Raw genomic sequence first — 15,891 nt, forward strand, 5'->3', positions numbered from 1 at the left:
AAACAACAATCTCGAAATCTACTAAAATATTTACCGATTACCAACAAAAACTATACATTATGAATTGTTTAAATCTATTAAAATCTTCAGATAATTAAAACAATAATAAACATTAAAAAACTATACTAATAAATTCTTTTTTAAATTGAATAAATCGTCAACTAATTTATCATACACAAAACTACATTTATGAATTGTTTTTATCTACAATAGCACCAATGAAAAAAGTTTTTTTTTATTTTTGTTGAATAGGTCTATGCCATTTTAATATCCTATAATAGTCATTCACTTTAACCAAAAATTGGATCGAAAACAAATATTTACCTGAAAAAGTAAATTAAAGTAAAAAGCACCTAAATTGTCTGCCAGACAATGGTTTTTGGTTAAAATTAACCGTTTCTTTTTATAAGTGAAATAATTATGTTTATTGTTTTTTGTGAAAGTGAATAACGTTATTAAAACTGCAAAATGGCCCATTTCAAAGTCTGATTTTTTTCATTTTGCATGTTTTTAGGAGATTTTTCCATGAACATTTTATACAAAAGTCAAACAGCATTATTTTGTATAAGAACATCTTAACACGTAATAGCATTATCAAATTACATTGATACATTCTTAACTTTACTAAATCTGTATGTAATGATAATCATTTAATATTTAAAACATTAACAAATTGCATTGAATTATATCTAAATATAGCTATTAAATCTTTTTCACACATGAACTTTCCATATGCTTTTTCATTCTGTAAATTAGCCATTTCGTTAAAAAAAATGTTTAAAATAAAAATTGGTTACAGAAATATATACAAAATGCTTTTAACGAATATTATTTTGTTGAAATGATATAAGGATTTTTTTTTGGTCAAAACAATTAAATATAGGCCTATTTTTGACAACAAAATTGGTTGATAATATGCTATACATTATATGTTATTCTCTTGAGATATGAATATAAGATTGAAATGTAACGTTACAAAATATCGTTTGCTAACAGATGTGAAATCGACAGGAACGAGAAAGATAATGAATAACTTATCATAATTATGTATGAAACAGTAAATATACAATAAGCAAACTGCTAATTAGATTTGACACAGAGTAGGCTATGTAGGCCGGCTAACAAAAATATGGATTGCAATTGATTTATTTATTTTTAACTTTTAAACGAAAAACAACAGAAACAAATCCGCCAGCCACATAGAATGGTTAGCAGAAACAAACAGAATTACAACACAATCTCAGAAACACTTAAACTACGACGAAAAATAGGAAGGCTGGAATTAAAAATGGGGATGGGTCTGGATTAAACTATTATAAGATAAACTTAATCTATCCTAATTAATCTACTAATGTAACCATTTTTTAAGTCAAATCATTGTTATCATAATACTATAGATGAAAATGTCATAAGCAAAACAAGGCAAAATATAGATTTGCACAATAAATAATTAAATCACAATGTATTAAGTGGAATCTGTACAACTGCCGGTTGACGCACTTTGCACTTAAACATATAAGCAATTGTGTAAAGATACGGATTGACTGCGGAGTTGATAGGTATGATAAATGTCGCTGCCCAAACATATATTTCATCAGGAATCGTCATCCAACCCATCTCAGAACCAATTGCCATTACTATAATCGGACCCCAGCAACAGAAATCTGTGAAAACTATTAAGCCAAGTTTCCTCGCCATTTTTAACTGTTCTTTCCTCATCTGTCGTCTATTGACAGTGGCCCCCGATCTCTTTACCGATAAGAAGATTACGAGGTAGCTCACTGTTATTACAATGAACCCGATGCTGTTAAATACAACAAACATGGCGACTGCATACTCCCATCCTTGCCAATGACTCTTTGTTAGAGGCAGAGCGAGGCACACACTCTCTTTGCCATAGTAATTATCCCCAAAATATGAAATATCAGTTATTGGAAGAAAACCCAGCACAATCCAAAATAGCCATGCCAAGCCGATAATGATTCTACATTTTTTACGATTGAGACGTTTCGTACTAAATGGATTAACAATGTTAATAGCTCTATCCACACTCAGCAGCATCAGTGTAAACACTGAGCACTGCCCAGAGATATTAGAAATTGCCCCGGCAAAGCTGCAAAGAAAACTGCTCTTCCAATTCCTTGCAGCTGTCGCGTACCGTCCACGAAAGTGTATATCCGCACTCGCAATGATGATCAAGTAGACTGCCATCAGCAAGTCGGACACGGCAAGATTAGTAATTAGTGTGGTTTGGACCTTATTAACATTGTTACCTGAATCATTATCCTTTTTAAGCTTTCGTGAAACGATAACAACAACATTCCCAATGACCGAAGATAGCCCGATAATCATCATCAACACACGGAGAAGTTCATTTTTTAGCAAGTCTTCACACGATGAAAATGCATCTGAAGGCTCGCAGACATCGATGGCACCCACGAGGCAACAGAGACTTGAGAAATCAGAGTACCTGTAAGAGTCAAAGTAAATAAAGCAACATACTAATTACTGTATAGTTATTATTTTTGTTGTATCTTAAAGGACACTATTATTATATTTTGGGATAGGTTTTAAATAGTCATGTACCAACATTCTGAAATTAGAATTACATGTTACCCTTCAATGCGTTTCTTGAAATACCTGCTGGCAACTAATTAAAATATAAAATTCATACGGGCGGGCCTTAGCAGGTGCTCTTGTTACTTAAACAGAAATCTAGTAGCGCATTTGTGTATTTCAAGAAGGTATCTGACTATTTTAAAGCTCCGTCTACATGTATCAAACTTTATGTGACAACAAATGTGATATGCTCATATGTGGTCATGATGATGTCATATCACTACCATATTTGAGAATATCACTACTACATATTTGGGCAAATCACACTTGTTTGTCAAATCAGTTTGATAGTGTATAGAAAGATCTTAAAACATATCTTAAAATATATAAAATCAGTAAACTTGTCCATTCCTAAATTTTCACTTTATCAATGATAATATTCAAATATTTTAAAGATATGTGTTTGATATAATACATCATTAAAATATTAGGCTTACACAGATAAAACAAATACAAAGGATTTATATAAATAAAATATTTACCAGAAGCACTCAGTTATCTTCATTCAGTTAATTATTTTTAATTGAAATTGAATGAAATATTAGGATATTTCTAATTAAACATAATCAACAAAAATTATACCTCCAACTATATTATCATCATTATCAAAATGCCTATTAAGTTAATAAATCACTGGAGTTGCAGAAAATCACATTCATACTTTACACAGACGCATCTGTAAAATTAGACTTGCCTAAAGTCTGTAGTCTTGTCATTTTTATGTGCCAAAATAGTTCACTGTTCACTAATAGTCGAAACACAGCATAAAACCTAAACTCCAGTTTGTAAAAATTGTGTATGCAGATAAATTATTACTTACAATTCTTTTAAGATTGTGAATTGCTGAAATGTTCTATCTCTGTACACCTGTAACTTGTTGCCTCTTAGCTTTCTAAAAAAACAACAAATTCATTCAATTTAAACATAGTACAAATGTACAAGAATTTTCCGAGTTGCCAACAATATCATCTTTTAACTGTAAGGGGATTTTTTCTGGAACTAAATATGTTTGTTTCACTCTTTCCTTAATTATTTAATGAATAATATTTAATAATAACTAACACTAACATTTCTTAATAAATACATATTGCACTACATTGCAATATTGCAATGGAGTCAAGTATCCTCAGATCGATAACTAGTAGTAAAAATGTTTTAGCGCCGCGTACTAGTATTTTTTAATTTGTGTAAGCGCCCTCAACAAAAATATAACCCTTTTTTTGTCCGCCCCTAATTTTTTCGATAATTAGGGGGCGGGCGGATGACAGCAAAGGAACATTTTAAGCCTAAGTATGTGTTATAGACATGCAAAAATGACATAATGTTAACTTACAAAATTGAAAGTGATGAAGCAACAGAAGAAAATGCATCTGGTTCTATGGTAGTTATAACGTTGTTATCTAAATTCCTGTAAAAAAAGGTAAATTAGATATTAGCTTTATTGAAAATAAATAACTACCGTTAGTAATACAAAATCACTTTATGAATGGATACATTGTACTTGCAAAATAATTGACATTCAAAATAAATAAGCATTCCTGCTTCTAACTAGATAGTAGACGTACTGAAAGTATATGGAGATTACACTACAAAATAGACCTTATAAATAAACTTCAAAAGTTAAATTATGCAATTTCCAGATCCATTTAGACATAATTATAAAATATATTTAAATTTCTATATCTAAACATTTACAGAAACCATTAACAATGTTTAAATCCTGGTAAATTTAAATTTTAAGTTATAGTTACAGAAGCCAAACTGTCACTTCTAACTTTCTTTTTTATATAAACTTTAAATTATTGTTAAAAGCCTAAATGCTTTTCAATTTAAGCAGTGTCAAACACAAATACATCGCCCATAAACAGATGCACAATGTTTGACAATAAAGGTATCTTTTTTGTATTTATAATCACATAACAAACCACCTAAATGACAATGAATATAATTTTTACAGTAATTTTGGAAATGATAGGCTAACTGGAGATAACACAAACCTCCCAAAAGGCCTCCCTAAGGGGAAATGAAGACACATTGTTAACCACTAATGGGCGCTTTCACGTACTCAAAATTGACCCACCGACATAGTGAGCTGTAGAGTCACGTTTGTACGCGACTAAAAAAAGGCATCTTGTAAGATGTATAGATTACCCTACTGGATGTGCATTATGAAAAACTTTATGGTAAACATGAAACAACACTCACAGTTCTGTCAACGATGTCAAACCATTAAAGGCATTGGTTGGCAATGTACTTAGTTGGTTACCATCTAAACGCCTTCAAAGTATAGAACATGTACAGTAAAAATTCAAAATTTAACGGTTTGATATGTTAAAATAAGTTATTCTCATAGACACAATATGTTTTTAAAAGCTAGCTGAACACTGCTAAATCTGAATTATGAAAAAATTTACGGTATAACATGAACATAAAAACACTCACAATTCTGTCAACGATGTCAAACCATTAAAGGCATTGGCTGGCAATGTACTTATCTTGAAATCGTTCAACCACCTTCAAGGTAAATCAATGACAGTATTATAAAATTAGAAAATAGATATTTTTTTTCTAAATAACTATTCTCAAGATCAAATTATCACAATCTATTGGTTTCCACTGTGTTACTCCGAAGAAGGAAAGCATGTAGAAATATATTTTCTGTTTATTTTATTTATTTATTATATATCACATTCAAAGATTCAAGTCTTGTGATTGGTCAAAAGCAGATGATAATTCTGACCATCATAATGGGACATAAGAATAATTAAAAATTCATAAATTTTTAATTTGTTTTGTTTTATTTTCATGGTCCATTACTTTGCTGGTACTGTGTGTATGTATAAGGTAACTGCAACCTGTACCACAGCCAAGATTGGCCATTGACTATCTATGATTCAGAGAGCACATGATAAACATACATGGATGAAGACCTGTAAATCACTTTGAGTTAATGGATGAAGCAAGTTTTATGAGACAAAATAAGCCACATACTATAATCTATGTATTAGGTATGTATATTATAAAACAAATATTGACTGCTTTATATTTGGAGAACTGAGATTTACAGTACTACACCAAGGTGATGAATGATAAAAGTGTTTTTTTGATCTGGAAAATTATTTCACAAACATTCTGAAATAAAAGTGTGTGTATACCAGTAAATACAAATTGAAAGAACAAATACTCACAGCTTTGGCAATGCTTTCAAACCATTAAATGCATTGGCTTCCAATGTACTTATTTGATTTGTTTCACTTGAAAAAGAATGCACAGTATGAAGTATATAAACTATATTTTTGCAATCAAAAATACAAATTAAGTGAATATCCTACAAACATGATTATTTGAAATATCGTGACAATGTTTATAATCTGATTGCTGTTACATACTGTACTGTATTATCATTTGTTATTATTAACAAAAATAATACTAACAGGGCGGATTCAGAGGGTGGCGCTTGGGTGCAAAATCTATAAGTTTATTTTTTGGTGACATTATTTATAGCCCTGTGTTTAAAGTGGTATAAAAATATACAAACTTTTAGAGAAAGCTAACAGTTGATTAGTACCAATATCACAATTGAATTGAATTTAAAACAACTGTATGATATAATAATTTCATGGATATTTACATTATAGTCACATATTAATCGAAAAATTCATAAATGTATGTACAAAATATTTACGTGCAGATAAAGGGTAATTGTTCACAGTGCAATATCCTTTAAAGAAAATGCATAGAAAGTGAATTAAAATATCCATTCTGTTTGATAGAATGATTCTATTTTCCATATCGCATTTAATGAGGCAAGTATTACTTCTAACTATGGCCCATGTTAATAATGTTTTTTTATATTATTATCATCTAAATAAATTGGCATGATCAAATTTGATATTTGCGAATATTGAAAAGTATTTAGTTTCCACATGTACATAGCGATGAACAAATAATTAAAAAAGTACAGAAAATGGTATTTCAAATAAAATGTATTCTGCTTAGCAGTACAGTGGTGAATGAAGTGTAGCAAGACGCAAAATTGATCCGGTGCCAAAACAGGTCTGACCGATTTAGACAAAACTAGTCCAGCCTTTAAAATCATGTCTGACCGAACCGATTTGGCCCAGACTGAGTTTACCTGAGATGACAAAAAGGCACCTTGTAAAATGTATAGATTACCCTGCTGGATCTACATTATAAACAACTTTATGGTAAACAGGAAAAACACTCACAGTTCTGTCAACGATGTCAAACCATGTCAAATGGTTTGTTTTTATTCGTATTTATATATTATAACTAATTTAATATAATGAAATGTAATACTGTAATGTAATACCGTAAATCTTCTAATTGTAACACTGGGTTATTATTCTTTGATTGTTTTTTAGGGTGGGTTACTATTAGAAGGTGGGTGGGTGGGGGGTTACTATTATTAGAGTAGTGGGTTACTATTACTAATCTTAAATTAGGCACCTAAAAATAGTAACCCACCTCCAATTTTTCCGGTCAGCAACTCATAACAAAATAATAAAACAGTACGAATAAACAAATTTGTTTGAACTCTAACTTTATTACTATTAGAGTAGTGGGTTATTATTATAGATTGACTTATGAGGTGGGTTACTATTAGAAGGGGGGTTACTATTAGAAGAATTACGGTAGTATTGATATTACTATTTAATATTTCATTACACATACTGTAGTATACAGCAACAATTACAATACTAAAGCTGTTAACATCATAAGAAGGCGTTATTCGCATAGACACATATTCTAAAATTTTACTTGCTATCATTTTAATATATTTAGTAATATAATAATTGATAACCTGTTTAAATTATGACTAATTAATAATATTAAACTCATTTTTATATTTGTATGTGAATAAAATGTAATTCTGCTTAACAGTTCAGTGGTGAATGAAGTGTATGCATAATTGCGCAAAAACGCAAAGTTGATCCAGTGCCAATTAAATCCAGGGCCAAAACAGGTCTGACTAGACAAAACTAGTCCAGCCTTTAAAATCATGTCTGTCGAACCGATTTGGCCCAGACTGAGTTGGCTTAACAGGCCTATACCTGAATGACAAAAAGGCACCTTGTAAAATGTATAGATTACCCTGCTGGATCTACAATATGAACAACTTTATTGTAAACATACAAAAAATACTCACAGTTTTTTCAACGATGTCAAACCATTAAAGGCATTGGTTGGCAATGTACTTAGTTGGTTTTCATGTAAGTACCTTCAAAGTATAAAACATGTACAGTAAAACGTCAATATTGTAATATAGTGTGTTGTGTTTTAATACAAAGGTTGATTTCTAAATTATAAATGTATATCATTATATTACAATATTCAAGCTGTTTGATATGATACTTATAATGTTAAAATAGGAAAGTCTCATAGACACAATTTCTATAGCATATTTTAACAATGAGTGCAGTGCATCTTAATATTTTTAGTAATATAATAATTTATAACCTGTTTAAATTAAGAATAATTAATAATATTTAACTCATTTTTATATTTGTTTGTGAATTTTTTACTTTGAACAATAGAAAATAATTTCAAATACTTTATTTTACTCTTTTTGACCATGAATAAATCAAATGAATGAATAATGGATCTTTAAACAATTAAGCTCCTATTGTTTTTGTACAACAGTAACAATTTAGACCTGTATAATATCAACAAACTTATATTTTACGGTTAATGTATAAACAATAATATATTTCCATAAAGCATTCGTAAAAGAAATGAGCATCATCTTGATTATATTATACTAGCAATTATACCCGCCCCAGGGCGGGTTTCAAAATCAGTTTAAAGCCTTCTCGGTACATAACGCCCGACGCCAGTATCTCCGTTTACGCACCAACCTCCACCTCTTAATAACACCCCACACTCTGCTCCAATAGGGTTGGTGAAATCTGTCCACAATAGGTTACTTTTCTGTCCATAATAGGTTACTTTCTGTCCACAATAGGGACTAGAGGGCGCTGTTGTTTGTCCATAATAGGTTACTTTCTGTCCACAATAGGGACTAGAGGGCGCTATTGTTTGTCCATAATAGGTGACTTTCATAATTGGCTGTCCAAAATAGGTGACTTTTTGTCCACAATAGGGGATTTTATTGGAGTAGTGCGCCATCCATTGTGTTGTCCATAATAGGTAATTTTTTTGGCGTACTCTCGTACGTACGTACGTACGTACGTAGTTTGTTTCGCGAGTAGAAGTAATACTAATTTGCTTTCTCTTCAGACTTTGAGTTGAGGCTACCGACCTAGGCCCTAGGCTAGGCCTAATTAGTATATTATTTAAGTCTCTCTAGCCTAGGGGTCTCTCTAGCCTAGGCCTAGGGCCTAGTCCTGTTAGTTAGACTACCTCTATACTATAGGCCTACTACTACTAGCCTAGGGCTAGGCCTAGCTTAGATACAGCAGCAGGGTACCTCCCTGCTTACAGGAATACAAATGACATGGGCTCCATATTAGGTAGATATGTTTCCTACTACAAACAACTAGGCCTAGCCTCAGTTATCTTGTTTGTTTGTTTTTTTATTATTTATTAATATAATATGAATATATATACAGACTAACATACTATTTTACTCGTAACTATATTGCCTATTCTGCAGGTCACTGGCGGACTAAATGACTAGAGGCCTAGTCACTATTTAATACGGTCTTTTACTACTGCCACCGCTACTATACTTTGAAGACCGAAATCTTCAAATCACAAACATCTAGATTGCTAGATTGAACTATTGAAGTATTAAAATGTTTGTTTTTTTTATTATTTTGTGAATGAACGAGTCTTATCCAGACAGTTCGGACAGTTAATAGGTTGGCAGTATAGTAGAACCAGAGCTAGTGTTACTGTGTTATTAATTATGTCATCTATTTAAATCTCACAATTGTTTTCCCATATTTTTTGCGTGTATTACAGATTGTGTACAGTGTATCTTCTGATCAATGTTATAGTACAGTAGCATGGAAATGTCTATTAACTAGGGTAAGTAACAGATAGGCCCAACCTACAATTGAAGAAAAATACTTTACATATAACCCACTACATCTTTTAGGAGATTTTTCTCAAGATACTGTGAAATCCCAAAAAGAAGCCTATTTCAAAACAGTATTTGTTTGCAAAAGTAATCTCGAAAAGGAGGATACAAATGAGACAAACTGAATATTATCAGTACCGTAGTAGAAAAACTTACTGACAATACATTTGAAATGTTCTATTCATTTGCTTTGCTAGGAAAATAAAAGTAGATATTTCTTTGTTTATTTCCATTCATTATAAACATTACAATCACCATACAAAGAATAGATAAATCCACTGACAAATTCATGCAGAAAATATTTCAAAATTTAATTAAATGTTATATTATTAAAGCATTCATTCAATAAAGCCTTTATCTTTAAACATTTAATATAAGTTTTTATATAGTGAGTATGGTAATAATTTACTCTGACAACTGGCATAAACATAAATTTAGTAAAACAATCCTACATATCTTTTTTTTAAATGCAATAAAATATTTAAACATAATTGTGTCCCACCATACAACATGACAATTTGACTCAGCATTACTAAGATTGAAGTTACTTTTATTATACAATACCTAAACATTATTATAGTGTTTAACTATTTCCTTTTTTTTATTATAGGCATACAGATGTTTGATATTCTGCCCATATATCCTGCTGAAATGAAAAGGTACATCATTTCAACATAATATCTTTGATCATATCATCATCGGTCAATACTTATAGTAATAAACATAATAATTATGGTGTATTTTTTTTATCTTTGCTATTTTTTAAATTGTAGTTTAACCATATTTTTACACTTTTAAAATTAATATAATTCAGTATTTTTGAATGTGATTTAGATTATGAATAAATTTAGAATACAGAACAAAATTGTTGATTGTACACTGCGTGTATGTAAACTGGATTTATTGTCGTATTCCTAATGATTCAAAATAATATTTATTTTGCTTCATTATTAAAGATGTATTGTCCCTCAAAAACATGAAAAATTAATTCAATCAGACTTTGAATATGTTATTTTGTAGTTTTAATAAAGTTAATCGAAAAAAAAAACAAAAAAAAAATAATGTTTTCACTTGTAAAATGACAAAATAAATGGTTAAATTCAACCAAAAATCCATTGGCTATCAGCCAATTTGACCATTTTTTGCTTTAAATTACATTTTTTCAGGTAATACATTTTTTTTCAATCTAATTTTTGGTCAATGTGGATAACTATTATGTTACAATAAAATGGAATGGAAAATTCTTTTTTAAGAATTATTTTTTCAGGGGGACAATACATCTTTAAACATTAAAATTGATTCATTTAATTAAACAACAATATAATAAATGGATGAGAACTGCTGCTGTTGATTGACTACTGACTGGGATGATTTGTCATGGATTTTGAAACAAGGGACGACCTAAAATGACGAAATGAAGTGTTGAACTCTGATGTCTTTTGCAATATTAAATTGATAAAGTTGATTTTTATTATTACTGTTAACAAAACAAAAAAAACAAAAAATTAACGGTAAAGAGAAAACATTATCATATATCTATATAACCTATGTGGACTATCATCAGGAATTAAAGGTATAAAGGTATAAAAACGTATTTTACTAAAACAATAGGAAGATTCAAATGTTGTAAGCCTACATATTTACAAAAGGAATGGAAAACCCAAAGATGAAATGAAAAGCTGTTGTCAAGCGTCTTTAACTCCTATAATTTGTAAGATTGTTGAGAAATTGCTTTGATGTATCTAGAATAGTATAATAATATACTAATTACATTTTTTCAGTTTGGAATTAAACAAATGTATAATATTAATATTGAACTTTTACTTTCTAAGGTTTTCATTCATGGGCACAGTTAAAGGCTGTAAACATTTTAATTTTTGTTTTCTTGACTTTTCTTCTGCACTGGACGGTGTCTAATAAAAAGAACTTAATAACTCAGTAGCTGTTGGTGAAAACACCAATGGATTACAGATTTTATTTTAAATAAAGCGCAAGTCAAAGTTGGTGATATTGTAAATAATATTTCTTCTTTTTTAATTTGCTGATGATCACACCTTATCACGTCCTATAAAAATAATGATTGTATAATGCTTCAAATAGATTATGTTTAATTGCTAAATGAGCAAATGTCAACAATCTTAAAACCTTAAATCCTGTACAATGTGCCATAATATTCTCTCAAACTATTTACATACACACTGTAACTTAGTGAACATTGTCTGATTCTTGAGTAATTCCACTTGTCTTTACGTCTTGTTACATGCATTATATAAAATATGTCTTGGTCAAGTTGAACAAAGCTCTATTACTCCTAGTGGTTAGATTGTAGTGTGGGCACCATTTGAGAAATATTATGTTTAGAGAATAAAAAGTATACAAAGGAAAACAACAAGGAGTATACAAAGGAAAACAACAAGGAAAGTGATTTTAGACACACTTGGGACATAGGGCCTACCTTATTTTTATAGTTTGAAAGTGCTAGAAATATTACCTATTGGTTGATTGATCACTTTATTTCAGAATAAAAATTTCATACAACAATTAAAAAAAACCGGAAAATCACACTTTAATAGGATTTTTTCTCTCAAAACCTATTTGAAGACTCTATTGAAGACTTGTTTGAATTACATTTAAACTTTTATTAGGATTTAAGGTGTTGAAGGGTTACTATAGTTTTTTTGGTTTTGTTGGAATTCAAAAGGCAATTCATAATTCTTCCCAGAAAGCGAATTATTATTTACGATACAACTTTCCTACTATTAACTCAGACTTGGAGGCCTATAGGATATAGGCCTAGGGCCTAGGCTAGGCCTAGTTTAGTTAGTACTTGGTTGGCCACTATCTAGCCTATATACTAGGGCCAGGCTACTTAATTACTAGTCTACTATGCTATGGAGTTTCCTACACAAGTTACACATTACAAAAATCACCTATTATGGACAACATAATGGATGGCGCACTACTCCAATAAAATCCCCTATTGTGGACAAAAAGTCACCTATTTTGGACAGCCAATTATGAAAGTCACCTATTATGGACAAACAACAGCGCCCTCTAGTCCCTATTGTGGACAGAAAGTAACCTATTATGGACAGAAAAGTAACCTATTGTGGACAGATTTCACCAACCCCGCTCCTCTTTCCAGTGAAGGACAAATTCAATTAAACTTTAGCTTCAAATTGAGAGGGCATACATAGCTATGATAGGCCTATGGCTTAAGTACGTTGTAAACTGTGTAAATGAGTAGGTGTCATATTGGCTGATAATTAAAATATATATTGTTGATACTGCGGTCCCCCGGCCTTCTTTCTCCTCTCACCATCGCAGCCGCAATCAACAAACCTTACCTCCTCCCCTGGACAGTTCAAATGTAGGCCTAGTAAGTTTTCGTTGTACAATTCAATCATATAGGCCTAGGCTACTTCATTACGCCAGTATTTTCGCTCCTCCTCCCAACACACCCCAGAAACCGGGTGATGTTTTGAAGACGGTACCAGTACAAATTATGTTAGCCATCACTCCCAACCCATCGGCATAATCCCTCAGTGGCAGTTTTCAAATGTAGTTTAAAACATTCCCAGTTTCGGTCATGGTGATAGGCCTACATCCCCACCCCAAAATCCCAGCCGTTTCCCAGAAATAATTAAATACTGTAACATTTTCCATCCACAATTCTATAATAATTTCATGGATATTTACATTATAGTCACATATTAATCGAAAAATTCATAAATGTATGTACAAAATACTTACGTGCAGATAAAGGGTAATTGTTCACAGTGCAATATCCTTTAAAGAAAATGCATAGAAAGTGAATTAAAATATCCATTCTGTTTGATAGAATGATTCTATTTTCCATATCGCATTTAATGAGGCAAGTATTACTTCTAACTATGGCCCATGTTAATAATGTTTTTTTATATTATTATCATCTAAATAAATTGGCATGATCAAATTTGATATTTGCGAATATTGAAAAGTATTTAGTTTCCACATGTACATAGCGATGAACAAATAATTAAAAAAGTACAGAAAATGGTATTTCAAATAAAATGTATTCTGCTTAGCAGTACAGTGGTGAATGAAGTGTAGCAAGACGCAAAATTGATCCGGTGCCAAAACAGGTCTGACCGATTTAGACAAAACTAGTCCAGCCTTTAAAATCATGTCTGACCGAACCGATTTGGCCCAGACTGAGTTTACCTGAGATGACAAAAAGGCACCTTGTAAAATGTATAGATTACCCTGCTGGATCTACATTATAAACAACTTTATGGTAAACAGGAAAAACACTCACAGTTCTGTCAACGATGTCAAACCATGTCAAATGGTTTGTTTTTATTCGTATTTATATATTATAACTAATTTAATATAATGAAATGTAATACTGTAATGTAATACCGTAAATCTTCTAATTGTAACACTGGGTTATTATTCTTTGATTGTTTTTTAGGGTGGGTTACTATTAGAAGGTGGGTGGGTGGGGGGTTACTATTATTAGAGTAGTGGGTTACTATTACTAATCTTAAATTAGGCACCTAAAAATAGTAACCCACCTCCAATTTTTCCGGTCAGCAACTCATAACAAAATAATAAAACAGTACGAATAAACAAATTTGTTTGAACTCTAACTTTATTACTATTAGAGTAGTGGGTTATTATTATAGATTGACTTATGAGGTGGGTTACTATTAGAAGGGGGGTTACTATTAGAAGAATTACGGTAGTATTGATATTACTATTTAATATTTCATTACACATACTGTAGTATACAGCAACAATTACAATACTAAAGCTGTTAACATCATAAGAAGGCGTTATTCGCATAGACACATATTCTAAAATTTTACTTGCTATCATTTTAATATATTTAGTAATATAATAATTGATAACCTGTTTAAATTATGACTAATTAATAATATTAAACTCATTTTTATATTTGTATGTGAATAAAATGTAATTCTGCTTAACAGTTCAGTGGTGAATGAAGTGTATGCATAATTGCGCAAAAACGCAAAGTTGATCCAGTGCCAATTAAATCCAGGGCCAAAACAGGTCTGACTAGACAAAACTAGTCCAGCCTTTAAAATCATGTCTGTCGAACCGATTTGGCCCAGACTGAGTTGGCTTAACAGGCCTATACCTGAATGACAAAAAGGCACCTTGTAAAATGTATAGATTACCCTGCTGGATCTACAATATGAACAACTTTATTGTAAACATACAAAAAATACTCACAGTTTTTTCAACGATGTCAAACCATTAAAGGCATTGGTTGGCAATGTACTTAGTTGGTTTTCATGTAAGTACCTTCAAAGTATAAAACATGTACAGTAAAACGTCAATATTGTAATATAGTGTGTTGTGTTTTAATACAAAGGTTGATTTCTAAATTATAAATGTATATCATTATATTACAATATTCAAGCTGTTTGATATGATACTTATAATGTTAAAATAGGAAAGTCTCATAGACACAATTTCTATAGCATATTTTAACAATGAGTGCAGTGCATTCTAATATTTTTAGTAATATAATAATTTATAACCTGTTTAAATTAAGAATAATTAATAATATTAACTCATTTTTATATTTGCTTGTGAATTTTTTACTTTGAACAATAGAAAATAATTTCAAATACTTTATTTTACTCTTTTTGACCATGAATAAATGAACATTGAATGAATAATCGATCTTTAAACAATTAAGCTCCTATTTTTTTTGTACAACAGTAACAATTTAGACCTCTGTATAATATTAACAAACTTATATTATACGGTTAATGTATAAACATTAATTAATTTCCATAACGCATTCGTGAAAGAAATGAGCATCATCTTGATTATATTAGGCTATAGTATTATTGAATTATTTTATAATCTTTTAGTCAATGAATTATCTACATAGTAAATACTGATGAGTACTTTAATTAGGCAATATTTATAGATAAAATATATTTGAAAATGTTAATGTATTTATTAACATAATCATTAAATCTTTTTAAAAACTGTCAATTACAGTAATAATATTTTATTCAAATAAATAATGTATTAATAATGATTGAATATTTTACTAAAGCTAAGTTTTTTTTAAATCTGTGTATTGATTACATTATGAAATTAAACAATGCATAATATTATTGTATTATAACAAATTATTATTTTTTATTTTTAATAATTAATTAAACAAAGAAATGCATACGAGA

At 30.3% G+C, this 15,891-nt stretch overlaps 1 protein-coding gene and 1 long non-coding RNA gene across 2 annotated transcripts; one reads left to right on the plus strand and one right to left on the minus strand.

The window, feature by feature from the left end:
* Positions 1–1,455: 1,455 nt before the first annotated feature.
* On the minus strand, positions 1,456–6,114 carry LOC144849003 (G-protein coupled receptor GRL101-like). The gene is made up of 7 exons (XM_078705955.1): positions 6,054–6,114; positions 5,808–5,907; positions 5,062–5,133; positions 4,825–4,896; positions 3,953–4,027; positions 3,440–3,511; positions 1,456–2,470 (listed from the first exon to the last, which is right to left on the minus strand). Exons 1-7 carry the CDS (start codon positions 6,112–6,114, stop codon positions 1,456–1,458), a joined length of 1,467 nt encoding a protein of 488 aa, XP_078562081.1.
* Positions 6,115–8,677: 2,563 nt separating this feature from the next.
* Positions 8,678–10,515, plus strand: LOC144848449 (uncharacterized). Its single transcript, XR_013613853.1, has 3 exons — positions 8,678–8,790; positions 9,568–9,633; positions 10,296–10,515. It is a non-coding gene; the product is annotated as an uncharacterized LOC144848449 (long non-coding RNA).
* The last annotated feature ends 5,376 nt before the right edge of the window (positions 10,516–15,891 follow it).

This window comes from Antedon bifida, chromosome 7 (genome assembly GCF_963402885.1).
Source record: "Antedon bifida chromosome 7, ecAntBifi1.1, whole genome shotgun sequence".
NCBI classification, from domain to species: Eukaryota; Metazoa; Echinodermata; class Crinoidea; order Comatulida; family Antedonidae; genus Antedon; species Antedon bifida.